This window comes from Peromyscus eremicus, chromosome 15, assembly GCF_949786415.1.
Source record: "Peromyscus eremicus chromosome 15, PerEre_H2_v1, whole genome shotgun sequence".
NCBI classification, from domain to species: Eukaryota; Metazoa; Chordata; class Mammalia; order Rodentia; family Cricetidae; genus Peromyscus; species Peromyscus eremicus.
Genome location: NC_081431.1, coordinates 4,470,638 through 4,495,698, shown reverse-complemented (window position 1 = coordinate 4,495,698; position 25,061 = coordinate 4,470,638). Strand labels below are relative to the sequence as shown.

At 50.2% G+C, this 25,061-nt stretch overlaps 2 protein-coding genes and 1 long non-coding RNA gene across 6 annotated transcripts in view; 2 read left to right on the top strand and 1 right to left on the bottom strand.

The window, feature by feature from the left end:
- Positions 1–4,412, bottom strand: part of Vash2 (vasohibin 2) — a 35,786-nt gene extending 31,374 nt beyond the window's left edge. The window contains exons 1-2 of one of the 4 annotated variants that reach the window (XM_059280923.1): positions 4,216–4,412; positions 3,251–3,652 (exon numbers count right to left, since the gene is read on the bottom strand). In XM_059280923.1, coding sequence (XP_059136906.1) covers positions 3,251–3,526 — 276 coding nt within the window. In that variant the 5' untranslated portion in view covers positions 3,527–3,652; positions 4,216–4,412. Of the gene's footprint in view, positions 1–3,250; positions 3,653–3,781; positions 4,192–4,215 lie in introns of those variants that run through there. The other 3 variants (XM_059280924.1, XM_059280921.1, XM_059280922.1) reach the window with 3 other exon arrangements.
- LOC131925668 (uncharacterized) lies at positions 3,847–7,156 on the top strand. Its single transcript, XM_059281031.1, has 6 exons — positions 3,847–3,878; positions 3,957–4,175; positions 4,230–4,608; positions 5,782–5,918; positions 6,357–6,727; positions 7,063–7,156. The coding sequence occupies exons 1-5, from the start codon at positions 3,847–3,849 to the stop codon at positions 6,475–6,477; spliced, it is 888 nt and encodes a 295-aa protein (XP_059137014.1). The 3' UTR covers positions 6,478–6,727; positions 7,063–7,156.
- Positions 7,157–15,946: 8,790 nt separating this feature from the next.
- Positions 15,947–18,674, top strand: LOC131925341 (uncharacterized). Its single transcript, XR_009383225.1, has 2 exons — positions 15,947–16,068; positions 17,423–18,674. It is a non-coding gene; the product is annotated as an uncharacterized LOC131925341 (long non-coding RNA).
- Positions 18,675–25,061: the final 6,387 nt, after the last annotated feature.

The following is a 25,061-nucleotide window of genomic DNA, read 5'->3' as shown; positions in this document are numbered from 1 at the left end:
AAAATGAGACGCACACATGGGGGCTGCATGAAACCCAGCGGCCTTTCTGGCTGAGCCGCCCTGGTGTCCAGCCTCAGCAGAGTAGGACTTGGGGCACCAGGATGTCTGAGAACCAGACCTAGAAGGGCCAGACGCTCCTCTGCACCTGCCTCTCTCTGTCACTCTCCGCCCATTCTGTGTGACCCCCGTGATGCGATCTTTTCTTAAATTATCCCAGCAAAAGCCTGCATTGGACCTAGTCAGGCGCTCACTTGGACTCAGCAACCACGAGTGGAGAAGAATGCAGTCACAATCTGGAGAGGCTCTCAAGTGATACTCCCCACCCCTGCTCCAAAGAGAGGTACCCAGGCCTTCAGGCAGAACTTATTACGGTCCCTAACTAAGGTCTTGTAGTTGAAGGACATGTCTTCCATGCCTCACAGACCCTGGGAACTTGCTCCAGATACTCTCTTGCCTCAGTTCCCACTCTGTTGATAAAGTAGTTAACCTTGCCCAAAGTCTGTAATCCTTCTTCAGCACCGTCCCACTACACACCTTTGGTGTACGTTCCTCACAGAGTGGTGTTGGCTCAGCCAAAGGAGACAAACTTGGCCCCAGGAGAGACTGCCGAGCCCTGGGGCTGGAGGGGAATGGCCTCTGACAGAGCAGCTTGAGATTTGCATGCCTGTGCCTGGGAAGGATCCAGGGGGACATGGAAGCCAGGAGATGCCATGATGGGGCTGGGGATGGAGAACCAACTATTAAGACTCAGTGCTCACTTGGAAGGTAAAGACTAGGCTCAATGGCCAGCCTCAACAAAGTGAATTGGAGACTAACTTAGGCTACATAAGAACTTCTCAAAACACAAAACCAAACGAAAAACAAATATGCAATGTAGGAAAATGAAATCTTATGCTCTTATTCAAGTTTAAAGACCCAGTTGTCACCAGGGGGTGGTAGGACATGCCTATAAACCCAGAAATCAGAACCCTGAGGCAAGAGGAAAACAAGTTTGAGGCTAGCCCCAGATCCAACAAAGACCCTGTCAAAGAATGGGGAGGCCTGGAGAGATGGCTCCATGGTGAAGAACACTGGGTTCAATTCCAGCACCCACATGGTGACTCACAATTGTCTGTAACTCCAGTTCTGGAGGCCCCAACATCTTCTTCTGACCTTTGTGGGCACTCATGATATGGTGCACAGACACATATGCCGGCAAAACACCCGTACACATAAAACAAGTCTTTAAAAGTTAAAAAATAAATAAATAAAAGGAGCCAGGCAGGAGGAAGAGACAGGCAGATCTCTATGAGTTAGAGGCCAGCCTGGTCTACAGAGCGAGTTCCAGGCCAACCAAGGCTTCAGAATGAGACCCTGTCTCAAAAAAACAAAAAGCAAGCAAACAAACAAATGGCAAAACAACAACAAATCTAGAGCGGCCAATGGCCTGTGCTCAGCTAGAGGAGTCCCGACTTACCAGCAACCGTCAGGAGGCTCTTGGGTTACAAGGAAAATACAATACAACACATACAAGATTCAGGAATATATTCTTTTTTGAAACAGGATCTCACTACACATTCCAGGCTGGCCTTGAACTCAATGGCCTAGAACTTGTAATTTTCTTGCCTCTCCCTCCTGAGTGCTGAGACTACTGTTACTCACCACCATGCCTGACTGGAGCATTCTTTTATAAAAAGGAAGCATTCAGCTGTAGAACTGGAAGCATCACCTCAGCAACACTTAGAATACTGCATCTCACTTGTGTTCGTATGGGGACCGCCTGAGGGCAAATGAGCCAAGGTCCCAGAAAGAGCAGACTGATGTGGGGAAGAAGAGAATGAAGAGAAGAAAATGAAGAGGAGGAGGAGGACGATGAGGGAGGAGGAGAAGGAAGAGGAGGTCACAGAGAACAGAGGCAGGGTGCCTCTGTCTTGTACTAACTCCCTCTCAGGAGGACTTGAGTGAGATAAATCATCACCAATACTAAGATCCGATGCTTGTCCACACAGAGAAGGACTCCCGCACATAGAACTGGGGTAACCATAAAGGCGCATGGAAGGAGGTGCAGGAATCAGAAAGCCAGCCCACACAGTAGCATGCGGCCTCTGCTCCCTCTGGCCAACTCTTGCATGTTTAAGGACTCTGGTGGATCATGGTAAGCAGAGGAAGATGATCTCAGAGCCTGGGCTGTTTGTGTTGAGAGCAGGGATCATTACTGCTGATGCTGGGGCATCAGCTTCTTGTCAGACAAGCTCCTATTTGGACGGAATAAATTCCCTGCCTAGCAGAGTAATAAAGCACGATGGAGCGGGAAGCAGAGAGCCTCCTCCACTTCCCCAAGGGCACACACAGCCTTCTGGTCTGCAGGCTTGCATGCTCAGCTGTGCATAGACAGGCTAGGACTGACTACTGCATGGCTCTGGGGTACGTGATTCCTGTACCTTCTCAGGATCCTTCTCAGCAAACAGGGTCCCTAGAGTTCAGGGAAGCCATCTCCATAGTGGCACACCAGGCTTTCATCTAGCTTGCGTTTTGCTATTTTATATAACAGGACACTCCCACCAGGGGACATCTTCCCTCTGTAACCATATCCTTGGCCACCAAGCTCAACCGCTCGCTGGCTGCTCTCCAGAGTAGAAAGAGAGCTTCACTTGGCCTCTTCCTTTACCGGGAAGACTAATTCATCCTGTGTATTGGAAAGTCCCTTTTAAGCCACAGCCAAACGCTTCCCTTTTCTCCCCATGGCGCCAGATAAGCTAGGAAGAGGCAGTTCACTGTTTTCTGCAAGTTCCAGAGGTAAAAGTCACTGTCATAAAAAAGAAAGGAAGGAAGAAAAAAGAAAGAAAGAAGAAAAAGAAAATTGGCAAAAAGTCTAGAAATGATTCACGCTGAGGAGTCTGGCTGGTTGACTACAAATTCACTCATGGCTCCATAAATCATTTGCTAGGGGAACAAGGGAGAAGCGAAACACTCCACGGAGGACCGGTGGGGTGGACGTGGGGTTCTATGCTTTCTTAGAGTGACTTGTGTTGACCTGGTGACACTAGCTTTTGATGAAAATGTTACAGGGGCTGAGTACATAATGGATTTTAGCTCAGCCTAACCTTACAGGGCCAAGCCAGCAAGCCCCCTGCCTACCCCTTCTGGCAGCGGAACAGAGACAGGACTCAATAGCTGGACATGAGGTCTCTGCTCCCTGCTCCGCCCTAGCTGAGCCGGTCCCATCCCGCCCATTCGGACCATCTCGCCTTCTCCCAGTCACACCACTGACCTTAGCCAGGAAGGCAGCGTTTCTGATGGCGCCCACCATCTCTCCCCCTTTGGGGTGGACCTTGGCAACATGCAGCCACATCCGCTCCCAGGTGTGGCTGTCGATCGGGAAGCCACTCTTGTTCACGTGGAACAGCACCCCGCCGTCTTTGTCCTCCTCCTCCGAGCCCCCGCTGGTGGCGAGGCTTACTGGCCGCGCGTGGCTGCTCCGGGACCGGGTGCCTTTGGCGCCTTTGGGGTGGGGGCAGCGATGAGTGTCCGCGGCGGAGCCGGTCATGGTGAGGGGCACGCGGCAGGGGACTTGGGCGCGCCGGAGATCAGAGCCCTGCGGGGGTGGCCTTCATCTCTCGCGGCCGCAGGACGCACTAAGGGAACTGCTGGGCTCCCCGCTCACCGGCCGGGCCTGAAAGCAGTGGAAACAGCACACACTGCGGCTCAGTAGACAGGCAAGGGGGCTCCCGCCCACCCCCTGCCTCGCTGCCCGAGACCCACCCCCTTAGGACTAACGCGAGCCTCTAGCCCGGCGGATTACCTAGCAAGGCGGCTGGAAAGGCGCCACGAAGACTCACACCCAGTTGCACCCGGGGATGGGGAGACATGCAAGGAGCACAGGGTGCAGAGGGGACGGGGTAGGAAGAAGCAAGACAGCTGTGTAGCAAGAAGGCACAGGGGACCCCTCCAGGATCCACTCATCCCTGGGTCCCTAGATGTGGTGGATTGCCACCGACCCACAGCAAGCCGGCACGTGAGCACCCGGGGCTGGCACGAGGGCGCCGCAGCAGCCTCTGCTTGCTCAGGAGGCCTGGCGTCTTCCCGGAAGCCCCCCAAACCCTGGCGCGCGAGGGGCGGCTCCAGCCGGGGTTCCCGGGCAAGCGCAGCGCCGCCCCCTTCCCGCGGGTCCCGCGCGGACACCGTGAGTGGCAGCTGTGAGCAGTCAGGGCGCGCGCGCGGGGCACGGGGACCCACCTCGGGCCAACCAGCCTCATTGCTGCAGAGGGCTGCTGGAGCTGCGGCGGCCGTCACCTCATTCCATGTCCCATTCTCGAATGTTATTCTGTGACATATAATCGAGTCACCCGGGCAGCCGCCGATGTTCCGGATGCATCCATTGGACACCGCAACAAAGAGGGGCGGGTCCCGGGCTTGGGACTCTACAACCCGGAGCTGTGCAGCTCTGTGATTGGCTCTAAGGTCCCCAGACAGGAGGGGATCGGAGTAAGGGAAGCTGGGCTGCCGCTCGAAATCCGATGCTGCGGTGTCCTGGGAGCCCTGCGGAGCTCGAGCAACTATCCAGGGACTAAGGTCCAGTTTCCCGGGGGCGGAGGCGCAGCAGTGAAGACCCGGAGATGTGACTCGGAGGTAGAGCGGGTCTTGGCGTTGGAGCCGTGTTTGCTCTGGGCACAGTGACCCAGCCCTACACAGGGCTCTCTGGATGGCTCAGGAAATGCTCAACATTAATACTTAGCAAAATCCTCCATTACAAGTTTCTCTCCAGATTAACAAGTGGATACCGCCTTACATCTTCTGTTAGTAGTCATGGCTAACAAGGTCCCTCAATCCAAGCTGCTGTAAGATACAAGAGGTCAGTCAGGCCCCTTCTGCCACAGCTACTGGATTCTGGTGGGATGCTTGAAGCCAAGGAGTGGCCCTCCCACAGTCCCCACTACAACACTACCTTCTTTTTCTCTCCTCTCCTCTTTCTCCCCCCACCACCCCTTTTTTGAGACAAGGTCTCACAGCACCCAGACTGGCCTCAAACTTGCTATATAGAGAAGGATAGCCTAGAACTCCTGGCCCTGTCTCCACCTTTCAAGCGCTGGAATTACAAGGGCCTTACAAGTCCCTTTCATGTATGCTGGGGATAGTACCCAAGGTTATGCGAGGCAAGTACTTTACTAAATGAACTACCTTCCCAGCCCTGAAATACCTTTTTCCTTCTTTGTGTGTGTGTGTGTGTGTGTGTGTGTGTGTGTGTGTGTGTGTGTAGGTGTGTAGGTGTATGTCTCTGTGTGTGTGTGTAGGTGTATGTCTATGTGTATATGTGCATGTGTGTGTGTGTGCATGTCTGGGGGGGGTGCGGGTGTGGATGTGTGTGAGTGTATGTCTATATGTGTCTGGTGTGTGGGGGGTGTGGGGGGGGTGTGTGTGTAGCTGTACATGTGTGGAGATCAGAGGACAGCATGCTGGTGTTCATTCTCTCCTTACACCATGTAGGTTCCAGGGATCAAATCCGGGTCTTCAGACTTGGTGGCAAGCCAGCACCCACTGGACGTTTCACCAGCCCCCAATACCTTTTTCTTAATGATGCTCTCTTACTTCCTTCTCCCTTTCTTTGTCTCCCATTCCCCCCTTACTCCTTATTCCCTATCTTCTTCCTTTTTGAGAAAAAAAAATGACAAGGTGAAGTGTGAAAAACCACAGACCACTGACCCTGAGGCTCAGAAAGTCTAGGTTCGCCTCTTGCTGAGCTGTGTGACCCTGGATACACAGTTTGTGTGCTCTGGACCTTCATGTCTCTTTTTTTTCTGAAAGAAGGAAAACCAGAGCTCTCCCCTCTGCGTTCTGGCTCTCAGGTCTTGTGACTGCAAACTGCTTTCTCCTGAACCCCTAGGAGCCTGGCTGTCCGAGCCTGGCTCTGAACTGGAGGACAGCAGCCTAGCTTCAAGCAGGTGAGTCAGCTGTGCCGACCATGGGAAGCAAACCTCTGCTGGACACCGTGGGAAAGAGCCCTGCACAGGGTCCATTTCTGGCTGCTCAGCTGTATACGGGGCTCAGAATGGAAACCTCTATAAGGCAGGCAGGGTAGGAGCCGGGATAAGCAGAGGACCAGAGAGGGGACCTGGGTTCTGAACCTGCCAGGACAGAGCCCTGGCATGGGACTATGCAGTCAGCACTGAGCACAGCAATGCCAGTCTATGTGAACAAAGCCAATGGGCCACATTGGAACTATGCCATCAGTCCATAGGCAACAAAGCCCCCCTGGAAAAGAATCTGGAAACAGAAAGACAATGGGTGCCCGGAGAATCTCATTCCTAATTAAAATGACACCCACCCTAGAGAGTGATCTGTCTTCTCATCTCAAACACCCTCCTCCCCTCTTTCTGCAGGTCATCCTTTAGTCCATTTCTCTCCCTTCCACTTCCCTGGTTCCCAGTCCAGAAGAGACTTCCAGGACAAGCAGAGACCAGGTTCTCCGCCCTTACAGCCACTTCCACTGTCCACACATAGACCAAGTCCACCCAGCCAGCACCCAGCATCTCGTCCAGCTGTAGCCTGAATCCTGATTTGCCTGAGACTCCAGACACCAGAAGGAGTTTCACCTTCCTGCTTCGACATGCCTCACAGCTCACTGACAGTGGGGGGAGAGCATTTGCTGCCAGTCCCCGGGATTCTGGTTCCTGATTTCTTCTTCCCACAGATGGGATGAGCAGTGTGGCCTGTGAAGATAGGCACAAAATTCAGCAACTTTCCCAGTGAGGTCAGTGCAGCCTCCTGAGTGAACTTGCTGGCCCAGGGGCCCAAGACCTCTTCACTGAGAGCTGTGCTGAGGTGCAAAGAGAGAGTGGGCAAGGACCGAAGTCCCAATCCCACTTAAAGGATGTCCTCGATGACCTAACTTACTTTTGTGAGACCTGTTATGGGTCTGAATGTGAAATGTCCCCGTAGGCTCACGTGTTTGAACGCTTGCTGTCCAGCTGACAGCATGATTGTAGATGGCTGTCAAGCCTTTAGGAGTTGAAGTGGGTTATTGAGATAAGATACTGAGGGTTTATAACCCATGCCCACTTCCAGTCTGCTCTCTGTTCCTCCTAGACCTGAGGTGAGGGACCAGGTGCACACTCCTGCCACCGTGGAGCCACCCACCACCATTAGAGACTCTGAGCCAAAGATAAACCATTTCTCTCAAGTTGTGTAGTGTCGCGTAATCGGTCACAACAAGGAAAGAAGTACCGAATACAGATGCCCTTCTCCTAAGGACGGTGCTGCCTCCTGACAGCATCACTGCCCAGCAATCAGGACCAGCACGTGACTTCTAGGGACCCAAGTCTGTTGTTTTTCATTCAGTACAGTGGCCGCCCCTTAAGCAACTGCTGTCCCATCCGGCAATTGCAACTCCAAAGCTACCAGCAGCTGTGTGGCCACAGGGGCCACAGCCAGGTGGGATTCTGTTCCCTCGGGCACCGGCTCTCTCACGGCCACTGAAGAAAACTATCCAAATCTCTATCATTCTATAGAACTCAGGGTTCCAAGGCTGAGGTGAAACCCTGCTGGCTCAAAGAGGCTGAATAACAAATAGCTAATCTTCTTTCCTTGCTCAAGCCTCCGGAAAAAAAGGGGACGTCCTTCTGCTCAGCCCCCACTAAAGAACCCTCTCTGTACTTAGTTCCTCCCTATCCTTCCTGACAGCTAGCTGCCGACTCAGCCTCCTGACCCCAGGTTAATTTTATTTAATCAAACAAATGTAACACAGCTTCTCACAGTTAAGGTAGTATTCCACAACACAAGTCATAATATAAGGTATGAGAAAACCCATACAAAGAGCCTGGTGCGTGTGAGCTGGGCCTCACTTTGAATCTGAGACACTACACAAACAGATTTGGAGACATCTGTGACTAGTGTGTCTCATTGTGTTGGTCGAGACTGAGAAATGGCTGCAGTTACCCAGCAAAAGGAATAAACGTTTGAAGAAAGTCACGGGCATATGAAGGGGAACATAGCTTAGAGAAACTAGGAGGAGGTGCTGGGCACACAGGAAGAACTGGACGAGTTTTTTCCACAGATAGCACGGAGGAGAAGCCACACAGTTGTGGGCAGAATTGTGTATGCTCCTGCACTGAATCTGTATGCTGATGTTCTAACCCTCAGTACCTCAGAATGTGGTATTTGCAAATATTGTCACTGAGATGTAATTAGTTATGATGAACTCATACCAAAGAGGTCAGGCTCCTACTCTAATGTGAATGATAGACTCATGAAGGGAAAATTTAGATGCTGAGACAACTGGGTGCATGAGGAGAAGACGGTGTGAGGATTGGAGCTACTTCCCCACAGTGGAGGAACTGGAGCCAGGACACAGGTGTGGGACAGCCTGGCTGAAGTGTCTTCAGAGGGAGCAGGCCTCGATGAGGCCTGGATCCCTGACTCCTTCCAGTTTCCAGCAGGGTGGGTGGTCAACCTCTGTGTAGACCATGCTGATTGCAGCTCTTCCTCACTGCTGCTCTGACAAGCTACATGACTCTGGGCTGCCAGGACTCAGCTCAGGTGTGGGAGCTGGCTGAACTAGAGAAACGACTTTTCCATGCAGTATCAACACTAACACTACATAAACTGTGAGATTCAGCAACATTGGTCTAAGACAGTAGGAGAAAACACCAGGCAAGAGGTCCACCCACATTTCTGTATTTTCTTTTGACCTTTCAAGCTCTCTCTCCTCTGGATGTCACCTGTATTTCAAGACTGTCTGGCTTGAGTGTGAACCGCCCCTCTGAGGCTCCTACGTTAAAGGTGCAGTTCCCTGAGCGGTGGTACTATGTAGGGACATACTGGAAACTTGAAAGGCAGAGCCTGGCTGAGAGAAGTAGTCCGTTGGAGGTGTGACCTTGGGAACATGCCATGCCCTGGCCCAGCCCTCTCACTTCCTGGCTGTCTTGACGAGAGCAGCTCTGCAGCCCCTGGTCCTTCATCTGTGAAGTACTGCTTTGCTTGGCTCAGGAACAACGGAGCCAGAGATGGTGGATTGAAATCTCAGATGCTGTGAGCCAAAGTAACACCTCCCCCCTCCAAAAAAACCTGTATCTATCAGGTGTTTCTGATGGTGATGGAAAACCCAAGCAATGGATTGAACCGCACCAATCACCACTGATACACACAGTCGTTTGCATTGCTCCTAATTGTGCTGGGAGCAGGTCTTGCCATATGAAGAAGAGAGGCGACCTCCACTGGGTGTTTGGTCTGTGCTGAGCACAACTTGAGCCCTGCACATGTATCCTGTTACTTAATGCTCACAAGGAACCTGTAAGTTTTAAACCAGCACTAGGAAAGCTTATGTAATTTGCCCTAGGTCCAGACAGTAAAGCTGTAGTTTGGATACTGAATGTCGTCCCTAAGGCCTCCGGGTCCAATTCCTGGTCCCCAGTTTGGTGCTTTCTAAAGCGGTAGAGACTCTGAAGTGGGGCCTCAAGGGAGGGTTCAGGCCATTGGAGGCAGGTGAAGGTGACTGTGGGACCCTGGTCTCACACAATCCCCTGAGGAAAAACAAACAAAACTATGCATGTCTGGTAATAATTGGCACCTCTCATACTGAGCCCAGTAAACCTTCTCTCTTTATAAGTGACTGTCTCAGATGTTCATCATAGCAACAGAAAGCTGATTGACAAGGAAGTCACAAAAGTCATTAGTCCTGTTGAGCCTCCCTTCTGAAGGGTAAAAAGTACAATAATTTAGGTTTTTCTCCTAAGAATTTTAAACTAGGCCCCTGTTTCTACACTGAGCGTGTTGGTGTGTTTCGAGACAGGGTTTCTTTGTCTACTGTCCTGAAACTCGCTCTTAGACCAGGCTGGCCTTGAACTCACAGAGATCCTCCTGCCTCTGCCCCCTGAATGTTGGGATTAAAGGTGTGTGCCACTGTCCCAGTTTACACTGAGCTTCTGATACCCAGAGAATTCAGGAAAACTCAAGCTTAAGCTTAGGCTGATAGCATCATTAGGGATCTGGAAACAGTAAAGTCCATCTTCTCTTGAAAAGTTGGTTTCCAGTTCCATCCCAATCCCTCAGACAGCTGAGCAGACACCCCAGTCCTCACACAGCTGAGCAGACACCCCAGTCCTCACACAGCTGAGCAGACACCCCAGTCCTCACACAGCTGAGCAGACACCCCAGTCCTCACACAGCTGAGCAGACACCCCAGTCCTCACACAGCTGAGCAGACACCCCAGTCCTCACACAGCTGAGCAGAAGCCAGAGACCGACCTTTCTCTGGAAAAGCCAGCCCTCAACCCAGGCTCAGGGATCCTGAACAACTCAGGCAGGCAAACGAATGACTAAAAATTAGTCACAATCGTGCAGGCCCCACAAGCCAAGAGTCCACATGAGTAAGTAGACATCAGACTGAAGTGAGAAGTTGAATATAACACGCTTTTGTTTAAAGCTTCTACAGAAATGAAAGGAACACACAAACAGAAGAAAGTTAAAAATGATCAGCCAGATGTGAGAAGCAACCAAGTCAGAAATGTGAAGCATAGTCCTCAGGCTGGGGCTACGGATCAGGGGGAGAGTACTCACCAGCATGTGTGAAGTCATCTTGCTGGCCCCCCATCTTGTTTTTTATATGAGTTATATCAAATACTGAAAGGACAAATCCCATACAAAATCTTTGAGAGAATTTAAAAAGATTAAACAGCCTGTATATAAAGTGATAACAACCATCAAGAATCAGAACTGGGGCTCAATCGAAGACTCTCAATCTAATTCTCCCCCTCCCTCCCTCGCTCCCTTCCTATGCCCTCCCCTCCCTCCTTCCCTTTCTATCCCCTCCCCTCCCTTCCTATTCTCTCCCCTCCCCTCTCCTCCTTTTATATTCTTTTCCTCTCCTCCCCTCCTATCTCCTCTTATCCCCTTCTCTTCCCTCCTCTGCCTTCCTCTCAGGGTTGACCTTGATTTGTGATTGTATTAGTCGAGATTCTCTAAAAGAACAGAATCAACAGGATGTACACACACACACACACACACACACACACACACACACACACACATGCACGCACGCACGCACGCGTGTGCACACACACATACACACAGACACACACACACAGACACACACACACACACACACACACACACACGCACGCACGCACGCACGCACACACACGCACACACACACACAGCAAGCCTGTGATAAAATAACAGCAGCTGAATCACACCTGAGAATCTGGAAGTTTTCCCATTCTTTTTTTTTTTTTTTTTTTTTTTTTGGTTTTTCGAGACAGGGTTTCTCTGTGTAGCTTTGCGCCTTTCCTGGAACTCACTCTGTAGCCCAGGATGGCCTCGAACTCACAGAGATCCTCCTGGCTCTGCCTCCCGAGTGCTGGGATTAAAGGCGTGCACCACCACCGCCCGGCGGTTTTCCCATTCTTTAGGCTGGGAGCCTCGGTGGTCCCATTTGGAGACCCACTGGTCCTCAGCTCGCTACAAAAGTCTGGAAACACTGATGTCAGTGAAGGATTGAACAGCAACAGCTTGTGGTAGTTCAAAAGAAAATGGCCCCCAAAGGGAGTGACACTCTTAGGAGGTGTGACCTTGTTGGAGGAAGTGTGTCACCGTGGGGGTGGGCTTTGAGGTCTCTTTTGCACAAGCTTCCCTCAGTGTGACTTTTACTCAACTTCCTGTTGCCTCTGAGTCAAGATGTAGCACTCTCAGCTCCAGCACCACATCTGCCTGCAGGCCGCCATGCTCCCCGCCATGATGACAATGGACTGAACCTCTGAAACTGTAAGCCAGCCCCAATTAAATGTTTTCCTTTATAAGAGTTGCCATGGTCATGGTGTCTTTTCACAGCAATGAAAACCCTAACCAAGACACAGGGTAAATCAACTCCTCAGCAAGAGGAAAAGCCAAAGAGAAAAGGGTGCCATCTTTTCCCCACCATACCCTTTCAACCCAGGCTGCTACCAGAAGGTGCCGGCCACCATCCGGGCAGGGCTTCCCCCAGGTGTCCATCAGTCATGGCAGTTCTTCAGGTAAGGCTCCCTCCTTGCCTCCTCCCTTGACTCTAATTTGTGAAAGCTGACATCTAAACCAATCATAATACTGATTTTCCTGCCTCAGTCTCTGAAGCAGCTCTTGTGTGTCTTCAGCGCCGGCCTTGAACCCAGTGGGCGGCATCCCAGCCCCAGTGGGCGGCATCCCAGCCCCCCTTTCTCTGTTTGGGTGTGTACATGTGTGTGAGGGTGTGTTCACCTGTGGACACCCGTGGAGGTCAGAGGTCGGTGTCGAGGCCAATTGCCGCTCCACTTTTTTTTTTTTTTGAAAGCACATTATTATTTATTTACTATTTGTGCGTGTGCACATGGGTGTGGAGGTCAGAGAAGACTTTTCACAAGGCTTCTCTCCTTCCACCATGGCGTCCTGGGACTCAAACTCAGATCCTCAGGCTGACTTAGCTGCAAGCACCTTCACCTGCTGAGACATTTCTCTGCCCCCAACCCCACCTTATTTTTGAGGGTCTCTCATCAAACCTGAAACTCACTGTTTCGGTTAGACTGATGTCAAGCCCGTAATCCCCTTGTCTCCACCACTAACCTAGCACCGGGGTTCCCGGCACGAGCATCCACAAGCGTTTTCCTTTTATTTTAGAGATAGATTCCGTTAGGTAGATAAGTCTGCACACCTTTGCCTCCCTGGGATTAAAGGCATGTGCCACCATATTGGACTCACAATATTTTCACACAGCTTCTGGACATCTGACTCTAGTCCTCTCCTTACACAGCAAGCATTTTATTCACTTCACCAACAGAGCCATCTCCACGGCACCCTGCCCCTCCCTTTCATTTTTCTTTTCGTTCTTTTTTTTTCTTTTCTTTTCTTTTTTTTTTTTTTTTTTTACAGGGTTTCTCTGTGTAGCTCTGGCTGTACTGGAGCTTGCTCTGTAGACCAGGCTGGCCTTGAACTCAGAGATCTGCCTGCCTCTGCCTCTGCCTCTGCCTCTGCCTCTGCCTCTGCCTCTGCCTCTGCCTCCCAAGTACTGTGAGTGCTGGGCAAAGGTGTGTGCCACCACCCAGCCTCCGCCCCTTCTCCTTTTTAATAGCAAGAGAAAGGAGACAAACAGACATAAACAACAGTCACAGATGTTTCCAGGCTGTCTTTGTCTGAGTTGTGCCGCTCATCACACAGGGGCCCTTGTGTTCAGTGATCAGCACTGAAAAACCAAACTCCAAACAAACACCTCTGTTTACCTCTCTCACTTGTCCCTGGTGTGGGGGCTGCTGGAGGAGGGCAAGCGTGAAGGAGAGCCAGAAACTCAAAAACTGAGACCAGAACGAGGACAGAAGCTGGGTCTCCAAAACCTGCAGGATGCACCCAGGGCCCTGGTCCCTGTCCTTCCTAGAGTCCAGCATCTGAGGTTCTTTGAGGACATTTGGCTAGAAAGAACAGACACTGAAGACTTTCTTGGATGGCAGCTGCCGTTTGCCCGGGGAAGAGGGTCACCCACTGTAAACGACTGCCTCCTCTCACAATGGCTGTCTGTGAGGAGCCCGCTGGCCTGTGCTGGTGGCTCCCTGCCCATCTCTCCCTGGGGAAGCAGCCAGTCACAGGTGTACCTCGACTTCCAGGAGGCTTGCATCTCAATACATCCATCAGAAACGGGAAACTCCGGGAGTCAAAGGCTCATGGAGGGCTGGCAGGATGGTTCAGTGGGCAGCACTGCTTGTGCCAAGCGTGATGACCGGAGTCTGATCCCCAGGACCCACACCCAGAAGCTGACCTCTGGCCTCCCCCTGTGCACTATGTGTTTATACACGCACTAACAAAATAAACAGGTTTTTAAGTGTATTTGATTCGGTGTCAAGCCTGTAATCTTGGCACTCAGGAGGCTGAGGCAGGAGACGAAGTTTTGAGCCACTCTGGGCTATTTAGAAAGAACCAGCATCAGAGAAGAAAAAGGGTTTGGTGCTGGAGAGATGGCTCAGTGGTTAAGAGCACTGATTGCTCATCCAGAGGTCCTGGGTTCAATTCCCAGCACCCAACTGGCAGCTCACAACTGTCTGTAACTCCAGTTCCAGGGGACCCATGGCAAAACACCGATGCACATAAAATAAAAATAATTAGAAAAGAGAAAAAATGCCCTGAACACCCCTACCCTACCAAGCATCCACTTGTTCCAGCTCACCTCAGCAAGCTCAGAACACTTCCTGAGCCTGCCCTTGGGCGGAACCATCTCACACAAGCCTGTTTATAGTAAACTCGGGCAACTGTGAGTGTTTCCTCTCTTGAAACTGGTCCAGTAGCACCCACCTCACACAAGTTCCCAAAGAGCTCGATGAGATGGTGCAGCAGGAAGCAGCTGGTGTGTGGCGAATTGTCTCACACCCAGCCTTAGCTCTGAGATGCTGAGGGTAGGCACCGCTCATCTCCAACTGTGTCATTGTTGACACTGTGTGCCGTCTGTATACTCGACTGTCAGTTTTACTATCACGTGGTTGAAAGAGAAGGGACTTTAAAAATGTTTTTAATGGACTTGTGGTTAAGAGCATTGGCTGCTCTTCCAGAGGACCTGGGTTCCATTCTGAGCAACCACAAACAGCTCACAATGGTCTATAATTCCGGTTCCAAGGGCTCTGACATCCTCTTCTGGCCTCCATGGGTACCAGGCACAAAAGTGGTGCACAGGCTTACATGTAGGCAAAGCACCTACACACATAATAAAATGTTAAAAGTTTTTGGTGCCTAGTTACTGTACACAGCTATGGGTTATTAAAGACTTTCTCAATAAAGCATATTGCATACCTTGACCATGTCTACCACATCCCGCCCTCTCTCTGTAGCCTTCCCAGTGGTTCTTCCTCCTCCAGACTGCTCCACTTCCACTTCCATCACACAGAAACCCGCTTCCTGACATCATGGTTCTGATGCTGAGCTATTCTGCTAACCGTGATGGTCTCCAGCTGCATTCACTTTCCTGCAAATGACATCATGTCACTCTTCTTAGAGCAGACTAAAACTCCATGTGTGCATCTACCACACTCCCTTTCCTCATTCTTCTGTGGACAGGAGCCTCACCTGTTCCATACCTTGGCTGCTCCCTGTACGGCTGCAATAAGGGATGTAAGTACCTCTCTGGTTGATTTAAGGCCTGTGGGTAAGGGGCAGACAAGTTCTGAAAGGCATCTGTGGAGCCAGGGCTGGAGGGCGGAGAAAGATCAGAAAGAGGTGGCAACAGCAGCCTCACCCTGGAAGATGGGAGGAAGCAAAGCAGCCCCTGCCATGGAGACTGGGAGGCGCACTTAGTGTATGTGTACTGATACCCGGTCATTCCACACCATACAGTGTGTAGGAGCTTCAGTGCTCCTGTTCCTACTGGGGCTAACGGGGTCCAAACTCTCCAACAGCCTTCAACACGCTCAAGGAGTCTGGGGGAGCTTGTTTATCAGACACAGCGTATCTTCCCTAGATTCCCCACCCACCCCCTTGCTGGGGCCTTCATCAGTGTGGGATTTTTTGTTTTTTGTTTTTGTTTTTGTTTTTCTGGCTGCTGGTGTTCTCTCTCTCTCTCTCTCTCTCTCTCTCTCTCTCTCTCTCTCTCTCTCTCTCTCTCCATAAATGAAAGCAGCATGTTTGTGTTCCAAAGCCATGAGTCAAGTGTGCTATTTTCCAGCTGCGAGTGTGCTGTCTCCCGGGGCTGGCCCTCTCTTGGTAGAGCCATAGGGGGGTTATCAGCTGAGACAGAAAGACGGGACTACAGTCAAGGATGTCCACATCTTGCTTGGGAGCAGTTTAGGGGGAATAGGGACAAGATGCCAGGAATGGACAAGAGGAAAATGAGCGGGTAGAGGGTCAGTTGGGGTGGAGGAAGGCAGGCCAGGAACAGCCCAGCAAGGCTGAGGAGAGACAGAAGTGGGAGGCATCGGGGCAGGTACAGAGTGTCCCCCAAGAAATTGAGCAAATCACACCTGTGTCTGTAAAATCAGGACTGCGTGGAGCTGAAGGCGAAAATCCAAGGGAGGCTGTTTTCTCTGCTGAATTAAAACTACAACCTCTGGGCAGATCAAGGAGATGTTGGAAGGATGTGGCTTGAACCAGTTGTCTTCAGCTGCATTTTCTGAGCAGGTAATGAAGCTGCCGTGTGCATGGAGACAGGGCTTCCCGGGTGGGTAGGGTGCTCAGCTCTGTCACTAAAGAGTTGCCCAATTGGTCTGGAGAGATGGCCCAGCGGTTAAGAGCACTGGATGCTCTTCTAGAGGACCCAGGTTCAATTCCCAGCACCCACATGGCAGCTCACAACTGTCTATAATTCCAGTTCTAGGGGATCTAATACCTTCACACCAATGCACATAAAATAAAGTTTAAAAAAAATATTAAAAAAAAGAGTTGCCCAATTCTGGCCATACCCTCTCTCTTCTCAGGGGTTTGGACTATGAAATAAAGGAAGGATCAGGTCTCTAGTGCTAGACTTGGGATTTATAACAGAACCATCTGAAGGAGCTAAAAGGGAGTCCCAGCATCCAGGCTGTAGCCCACAGCCATGAAAGTGGAATTGTCAGGGGTGGGGGTCACACTCCTCAGTACTGAACCCAGTTAAGTTTGGAACCCAGAGGCCCGTGTGGTCTCTAGAGGACTCAACCAACCCTGTGGTCCATAGAGTTTTAGGGAAATGATAGGGATCACTGGAGACTGTCCTCAGGAGAGGCAAGGCAGGGACCAGACAGCATCCCTAGAGTAATAACATTAAATGAATTGGGATTCTCAAGTGGCCACCAGCTTGCTGCCAATCCCAGTAAGCTGTTTTCCTGGTTTATTAATGCATAGATGTTTCCTAAGCACCTACTATGTGCCTGATGCTGTCCAAGGCACAAAGGATCCAGAAGTACACAGGTCAGTCACCGCATTCAGCTCCTAGGACAGACCTCGAACAAGGGCTGAAGAGAAGGGAGAAAGGGGCTGCAGTCAGAAGACATGAGTAAGGACCCGCTCACCCCAAGATCCCCACATACGTCTCCAACCTCCCAAAGCAGAGAAGGATCTGTTCTTGCTGAATCCACACTCTGTTCCTCTAATGTTTGGATTTAGCACATAATCCTAGGACCAGAAAATTTCTGCCTCCTGATGCTAACCAAACCCATAGTGTGTCTTCCTTCCCAGCACAAGTGCAGCTGGCACCAGTGACTGGCCTGTTTGGGGAAATGACAGCATAAAGATCAAACATCTCCTCTACTGGAGAACTTCAGGACAGGATCTTGAGCACAGCACAGGCCTAACAGAACTTAATGGAGGCAAACAGTCCATGGTGGCTATGAAATGGGCTTGCTCTAGTGAGGGTAACAGAGAGACTGTCAAGAGAGGAAGTGCTGGTACTCAGAATCTTCCTCATTTTCAGTCAGAGAGGCCATCAATGCGTTGAAGGTGGGGCAGCTGCTATAACAGGTAGGCCCTAAATCTCATTGGCTTCACTTCTTTCTTACAGGCTTTGTTGGAAGTCTTCTACTCCAAGCATCCATTCTAGTGCCGGAGTACCATCATCTTCAAGAGGGGCTCCCAAAGCAGCCCAGGTTCTCCCACCCAAATGGCAGAAGATGAGGGCAGAGTCAGGTAGGGGGCTCTTGAGGCCAGTTTGCAGTGCAGAGCCTGGGAAAGGCACCCAGGAGTGTCGAGGGGCCTCTCTGTCTGCTGGGCTTCCGTCTTCCTATTTCAGGAACTCAGTACTAGAGGTGGCTATCTGGCCATCCTGTTTGGGATGACACTCCTCCTTTATGACCTTCTCCGATTACTTCTCTCCTTTTTCTGTTCTCTCTCTATGGCATCTGCCTGCTATTGAACCCTCCTGTGTTGGAGAAAGGCTGATTGTTCAGTCTCTGAGGCCTTAGGAGCATCCCCTTGGGATCCAGAGATGAGGGCTGTCAGAGAAGGGGGATGTGGGCACCTCCTCCTGTGAGACTCTAGACTAGGAGAGACTGCATGGCTATCAGCCCCTACCTGAGTAGGAGTAACCACATCACCCGAGAACTGGTTAGAAATGCAAACATTCAGTCCTGGTCCAGATCACAGAGGCAGATACTCAGTCCAGAAAGGTTAGTAACTTGCCCAAAGACACAAAGCAAAAGTGTTGGTCCACTGAGCACCCACCTCAGAGACAGATCCCAAACAGGGTGCAGATAGAAAAGTATTTCTCACTGCCACCTAGTGCCAAGAAGGAAGAACAGTCCCACGTCTGGGTTCTGGGATCTGAGTAGAGGCTGCAGAGGCAAGACATGGATTAGGCATGCTATTCTCACCTCCTTCGTAAAGTTAGTCTGTTTGGACCTGTCAATCATCTGGCCAGGAGTCCACCTGCTCCCCCCTCCATTCAGGAAAGCTGACTGACCTAAAGTCATGCTAAGAAGATGGGCACAATAACCACGCCCTTAAATTCACAGAATGTCGTCTCACGGCCTCCTTGCAGGGATTACAACTGCAGCCATTTGCAGGGCTTGCACAAGGCTTGTCTGATTTGAGTCTTAATTCAGAAAGTGGGGCTTTCTGTTTTCTGTCTTTCCCAGACGCTCTGGACTTCCTGGCTGGTTCTTTGCAGCCCTCCTCCCCTCTGCCACGCAGCTGCTAACCGACCTCCATTTCTAATCTCCTCTCTTCTCGGTCTCTTCCCAGCAGCTGCCAGGACTTACAGCTGGCCAACCCTGTTGTTTGTCTCTAATAAAATTGTTCTCATGTTTTCTGGGTCAGTTTTAAAACTCTTTCATTAACCAGACGATGAACCCCAAAAGGGAACTCTGGTCTCCCTGGTAACACTTGGAGCTCACTGCAGATTCATTGAAAAACCTGACATTCATTGTCCACTGACTTCACATGCACACACACATGCATGGACAGATGAACATACAGCACACACACACACACACACACACACACACACACACACACAAGCACACACACATGGACAGCCAATGTATTCAATGTGGACTGGAAAGAGGAACAAATTGAAAGGTCCAGGGATGCCCCTGTTATTTCCTGTCGCCGCAGCAGCCTGCCTTTGCCACCAAAGCAGTGACATCATCACCTGTCACCTGGTGCCTTTCCACGTCAGCTAAGAGACATGTGCACCCCTTAAGATTGCCTGCTGGGCACAGTGCGCTCTCTTGCCTCTCTTCTTCCTCGTATTTCTTCGCTGTCTCTCTGTCTGCCTGTCTGTCTGTCTGTCTGCCTCTCTCATGTCCCCAATCTGACATGGCCTTTCCCTCTTGCACTGACCCTGTTGCACGTAGCGCACCTTGGCAGGGCCTGCTGGAAGGCACCCACTTTGCCTTTCCTTTTTTGTCCTTTCAGCCCCAAACCCGTCTTCGGGAGCTGACATGAGGTTTAGAGAAGAGGTGTGTGTGACTAAGCAGTCAGGGTCACGATGTGGCCACACTCATGGCTGAGCCACATTGTCTCGGCTCCAGTGATCTCTCATGCAAGTTCCCAGAACGGTATGAAATTCCTTCCCAGGAAATGAGCTCCCCACCCCCACCCCTGGCTAGCACCAGGGCTTCGGCCTTTCCTTTCTCCCAGCATGAAATTCCTGGGGAAATTTTAATTTGGGGATTGGGGGTGGGGTCCATCGTTTCAATAGTCTAACTGCTGAAGGGAGGGACACAAGTGTCTCTTTGGACTGTTTCCTTTCTCGTCAGCAATGGTTATGGAATAGATGGGATCCCCAAAGCAGCATGGAGCAGCTCAGCTATCAGGAGCCCTAGCTTTGCTGCCCAGCCCATACTAGTAACCCCTGGGGTACTAGGCTACAGATATCCCATGGTGTCCTGAGTCCACCATGTGGACAAATCCCGTAAGACTAAACACGCCTCTTCACGGAGGGTATGAGAACAGCAAGCACACTGCAGAGTTTCAGCGCGCAGCGGTGGCACACACCTTTAATCCCAGCACTCGGGAGGCAGAGGCAGGCAGAGAGATCTGAGTTCGAGGCCAGCCTGGGCTACAGAGTGAGTTCCAGGACAGCTAAGGCTACACAGAGAAACCCTGTCTCGAAAAACCAAAACCAAAAAAAAAAAAAAAAAAAAGACTTTCAATGCTGATCCATCATCAAAGGCAGAACAAACATAATTTTCAGAAATCTGACTTGGGAGTAGGTAGACATGGTTCACTGGGCTTTTCCTTCTTGAAAGATCCCAAGGGCTAAATTAGAGACTCATTAGTGTGACTTGCTGCCGTCATCATGGTAACTAGAAGGTCACAGAGTCCACCTCTTTCCACTTGGCTAGTCACTGACTCAGATCCCTGCTGTGAGTCTGGAGGATGGGGTGGCTGACAGAGGGACAGCCTTCAGGACAATTTGGGTAGCTACCCAGAACAACAGCTCAGGTCACCTTCTCTCTTGAGGGTCTGCACAGCCCCAGCACTGCGGAACAATCTGAGCAGGCATCTCATGGGTCCCAGGAGGCAGAAAATCCAGTGGCAGATCACAGCCAAGTGTCTGAGAGCCAGCCTAGGTCCTTCAGGATCTGGCATCAGTTCAGCTCCTACTTGAAGCTGTCCCTGTGGGATACTAGGATGGATCAATGCCTGATGCTGTCGCTGCTGGCCCAAAGTTGGGGATACTGTCTGCTACCTGCTGCTCAAGAGTGACCTAGCTTGCCCTCTCTCAGGTACTCTCAAGACAATGGCTCATGTTCAACTTCATGCCTTTCTGATTATACATCTTGTGGCAAAGTGAGGAGGCCCCAGGTCACTCATTTTGCCCAGTGGGTTACAATCAGTGAGGATCCAAAGGAAAAAAATTGAGATAGGGTCTCATGTACCCCAGCCTCCAACTCACTATTGTAGTCAAGGATGACCTTGAACTTCTGATCTTTCCACCTCCACCTACCAAATGATAGGTAACATTACAACCATGCACCACTATGCCCAGTTTCTGTGACGCTGCGAATCAAATCCAGCGTTTCCCACATGCTAGGCAAGCACTCTACCAACCGCGCTACATCTCCAAACTTCCGAAGGTTTTCTTTATTATTTTTTCATAAGAGGCATTAGGGGTTATACGTGCCTTAAGGAAGGGTGTAGTGGAAACAGAAAACAGTCTAGATGCATGTGCCAGTGTTCAATTGGCTTGTTGGGCTTGGGGACAGAGAGGCAGATAATACTGAAGAGGAACCCTGTAGAGATTTGGTTCCTCAGGTTACTTCCAGCTCCAAGCCAGGAGCGCATCTGAGCCTGAGGTGGTAAAGGAACACACACACCACCACAATTGGCCTCCAGACTGCTAGCCAGGAGCACTGTTTCACCCGGCCTCCTGGGTGGTTTCAAGGCACTCTACAAGAGGCGGAGGAGGCTAGTTCCTACAGCAGGGACTCCAAAGTTTTAGTCGTGGCTTGCCTTTATCTATGGTCGGGTAACCTCTCCTCTCTCTATCTCAGTATACTTCTCTCTCCTCAGACAGTTCATCAAATGACCAATAGAGGACGCGCTCTCCCAATTGCCGGAGTGAAAATGGTTCCCCAGGCTCTTCTGACAGCTTTTCTGTCCTGGAAAAGTTGTGTGTAGTACCAGGCCTGACGGGAAGGATTTCAGACCATCCCCTACTGGATGGCAGGGCTCTCTACCACAGCTTTATTGCTTTGGCCAACACTGATAACCCGGATCACATTTGAAGCTGTTATCTGCCTTTCCCATCTCATTGAGATGGAAAGTTGAGAAAAGGTCTTTATTGTGTTTTGTTTTGCTTTAAGAAATGTCTCAGATGCAAGTTCAAGAGGGACACTGAGATGAACTGTTGGGAGTAAAGAGTTTGTTAGGAGTGTTATTAGTGTCCTGTTGTTGTTATTATTATTATTATTATTATTATTATTATTATTATTATTATTTATTATTTATACAGATAGACAACTGTACAGCAGAGGCTCTGAGGAGAGGAACCAGGCAGGGCCCTTGAGGCAGATGTGTGGGGAGCATCTTTTCTTATACCTTTTGGAGGATGGGGAGGTTTCATAGGGCAAGGTGCAGCCGGGCTCTGGTTCTCAGGCAGCAAGCACAGAAAGCGTAGGGAGCAGGATGAATGGCCATCAATATCCCGTTGATGTAAACTGAGTCCCCCAGGTGAAAGATCCTGGTACATGAACCTCAGTTAGCTAGGCATTCACAGAGTGCCTTCAGTAGGGTGTCTGTCAACACCTGTGAGAGGGGAAGGGCTGCTTTGGGTATTATGGTCTGGATTTTCACATTACATTCTTTGTTTGTTTGTTTTTCCAAGACAGAGTTTCTCTGTGTAATAGTCCTGGCTGTCCTGGGACTCACTCTGTAGACCAGGCTGGCCTCAGACTCACAGAGATCTGCCTGCCTCTGCCTCCCAAGTGCTGGGATTGAAGGCATGCACCACCACCACTGCCCAGCCCCCTAACATTACATTCTTACTTCTTGCACAAGGAAAGGACAGTGGTTTGGGCAGTAACAGATGTACAAGAGGAACAGCGTCAGAGGAACCCTGACCTCCACTCTGCTGAACAGCTGAATGAACAGATATCCACACACACAGCCATGAAGTAAATTATGCTGTATCAGCCCCACTGGACCAGTATGCTGTTTGTTGTTTAAATAATGGTTAGAAAGGCCAGATAGGCATACGGAAAATGTTTATGTTAAATATACAAGTCGCTTTATACTTGTAAAAGGTATTGCACATATTGGTGTGGTCCAGGCTGAGCTTTCCTTCTAGTTTTTTTCCTTTGTTTTGTTTTGTAGTGGGTAGTTGTTCCAGCTTTGACCTGGAAGTACTACCCCCATTGAAGCTTCGGGTAATTGTCATGCCCACGAGGCAGGGCCGAGACAGGAGCCCTTAAGACTTGAGATGGGGGGAAAAAATGCCGGGCAGTGGTGGCGCCCGCCTTTAATCCCAGCACTCGGCAGGCGGATCTCTGTGAGTTCAAGGCCAGCCTGGTCTACAGAGTAAGTTCCAGGAAAGGCACAAAGCTACACAGAGAAACCCTGTCTTGGAAAAAAAAAAAAAAAAAAAAAAAAAAAAAGACTTGAGATCCAGATGTGCGGCTCTCTTGGTTCCTGGATCCTGGACACTGGAGGTAGACCGAACAGAGTTCTCCAGAGAACACCGCTGGACTGTACCTTACCTCTCCCGAACCCTGTAACCTATTCCTTTACTTGTAAGTTACCCCACAAAATAAACCTCCCTTTTAACTACGTGGAGTTGCCTTAATACTTCCACCAATATTGTTTTGTTTGAGACAGGGTCTCACTATGTTGTTGGAGACTGACCCAGGACTGTTTGACCCAGGACTGTTATGTCTTAAGTTTTTCTGCTTAGTGGAGTCTTGCAAAAACAGGGCGTCCTTGGCCCAACCACCAAATTTACGTTTAGATAAACCACTTGGCATAAACTGTAATCGGCCAGCTGCAGAAGCCTGGGACCAAAGAAACACCCTACCCTCGGACCAACCTGACTTCTTCTCAAGAAAATTTTTCCACTCTCCCTGCTCCCCCTCCCTGCCTGAAATCCTGCTTATAAGCTGCAACACCCTGCCAATAAACGAGACCTTGACGCGACTCAGACTGACTCTGTCTTTCTTTATGCGCCTGGTCTCCTTCTTCTCTCGCCCCCATTGGCTTTCAGGTGGTTCCCTCCTCGAGACCCTCGAATAACCTGACCTGCTGGACGGGTCAAGTGGCGCCCAACGTGGGGCTCGAGGCACGGCGACCCATCGGACGACAGACGAAAGAAGGTCCGGCCGGACACACATATTTTGGTAGAGGCGCCCAGACAGCATCACTCGTGCGACGCGGGCTACCTTGAGGTAAGACTTGTCGTCCTATAAGCCATGGGTAAAGTTTTGACTAAAGAAGCTCTCTTCATAAAAGAGATGCAGGATAGTCTCAGGGAGAGAGGATTAAGAGTAAAAAAGAAAGATTTAATAAATTTTTTTTTGTTTTGTGGAGGAGAAATGTCCCTGGCTGGTTATCAACAGCCCGGGCATTCACCCTCTGACTTGGAATAAAGTAGGAAAAGATATTAATAAGATGCTCAAAGATGGGGAAAACGTCCCCGATGCCTTTTTTAGTTTTTATGGTGTGATTAGAGATGTTCTAAAGGAAGCAGAGGGAGACGGGCGTGTTTCACATTTACTAGCCCTTACAGAGGATTTTCTCTCAAACTCCCCCTGCCTGACACCCAAGGGTCCAGAGGTTTATTGACATCTACTGGTAAGAGCGCTCTCTGTCCTGTCTGTGTCTCTCTGTCATGTTACTTTTGTTTTGTACCGGTCGATCGATTTGTACTTTGCAGGCTCTCACTGGGGCAGACGTGTCCGGACAGTGAACCTGGCGGTGAAGGGAGACGTCCCAGAGCCCTAAGGCCACCTCAGAGGTGACCATTTGGTTTAGGAGCATCTTTGGGTATCTTCCCCCACGGTGGGAGGAAGTGCCACTTTGTATTTTGTCCTGGGAATTTGTCAGAGCCATTTTGTGGGGGGTGTTTTTGTATGTTTTGTTGTGATCATTGTTACTTTACTCTCTCCTTCTCTTCCAAAAAAAAAAAAAAAAAAAAAAAAGGGGTGCATGTCTGACTGACAGGGATGTGGAAGCCCCTGATGTCTGTTTGATCAAGGACAGAGATCCTCGAGTCTGGATTGTTTTTGGTGTGATTGAGCCTGGAGGGTTACCTCCCCCTCCCCCAGAGCACATCAGGCTGTCATTGTTCTTGGAGCTTTGTTGGTTGTCTCGTTGGGGCAAAGTTTTTTCGTGTACCCTTGGTCTTGTTTGTAATGTGTTAATTGTTCTCATTGTTGACTTGACTGTGACGGACGCTATGGGACAGTTCCCTTCTTCTCCACTAGACTTTAGTCAGAGGAGTTAACAAAAATTTTTTTTTTCAGGAACACTGGCAGCCAAGGACACGCTCTATGCCCACTGCTCCCCTTCCCTTCCTTTACTGTGATAACTTCAAGGTCTCTTCTGCCAGCCAGCCGCTTCTCTTGTTAACCCTTCTCTGTCCTGGTATTGCTTAAAAAGAAATGTTAAATTACCAGTTCAAGATACTGGGAAAATTATGCTTTTGTTTCCACAGGAAAAATAAAAATTGACATGGGTTTTGGTCATTTGAGTTCAGTGGGTCA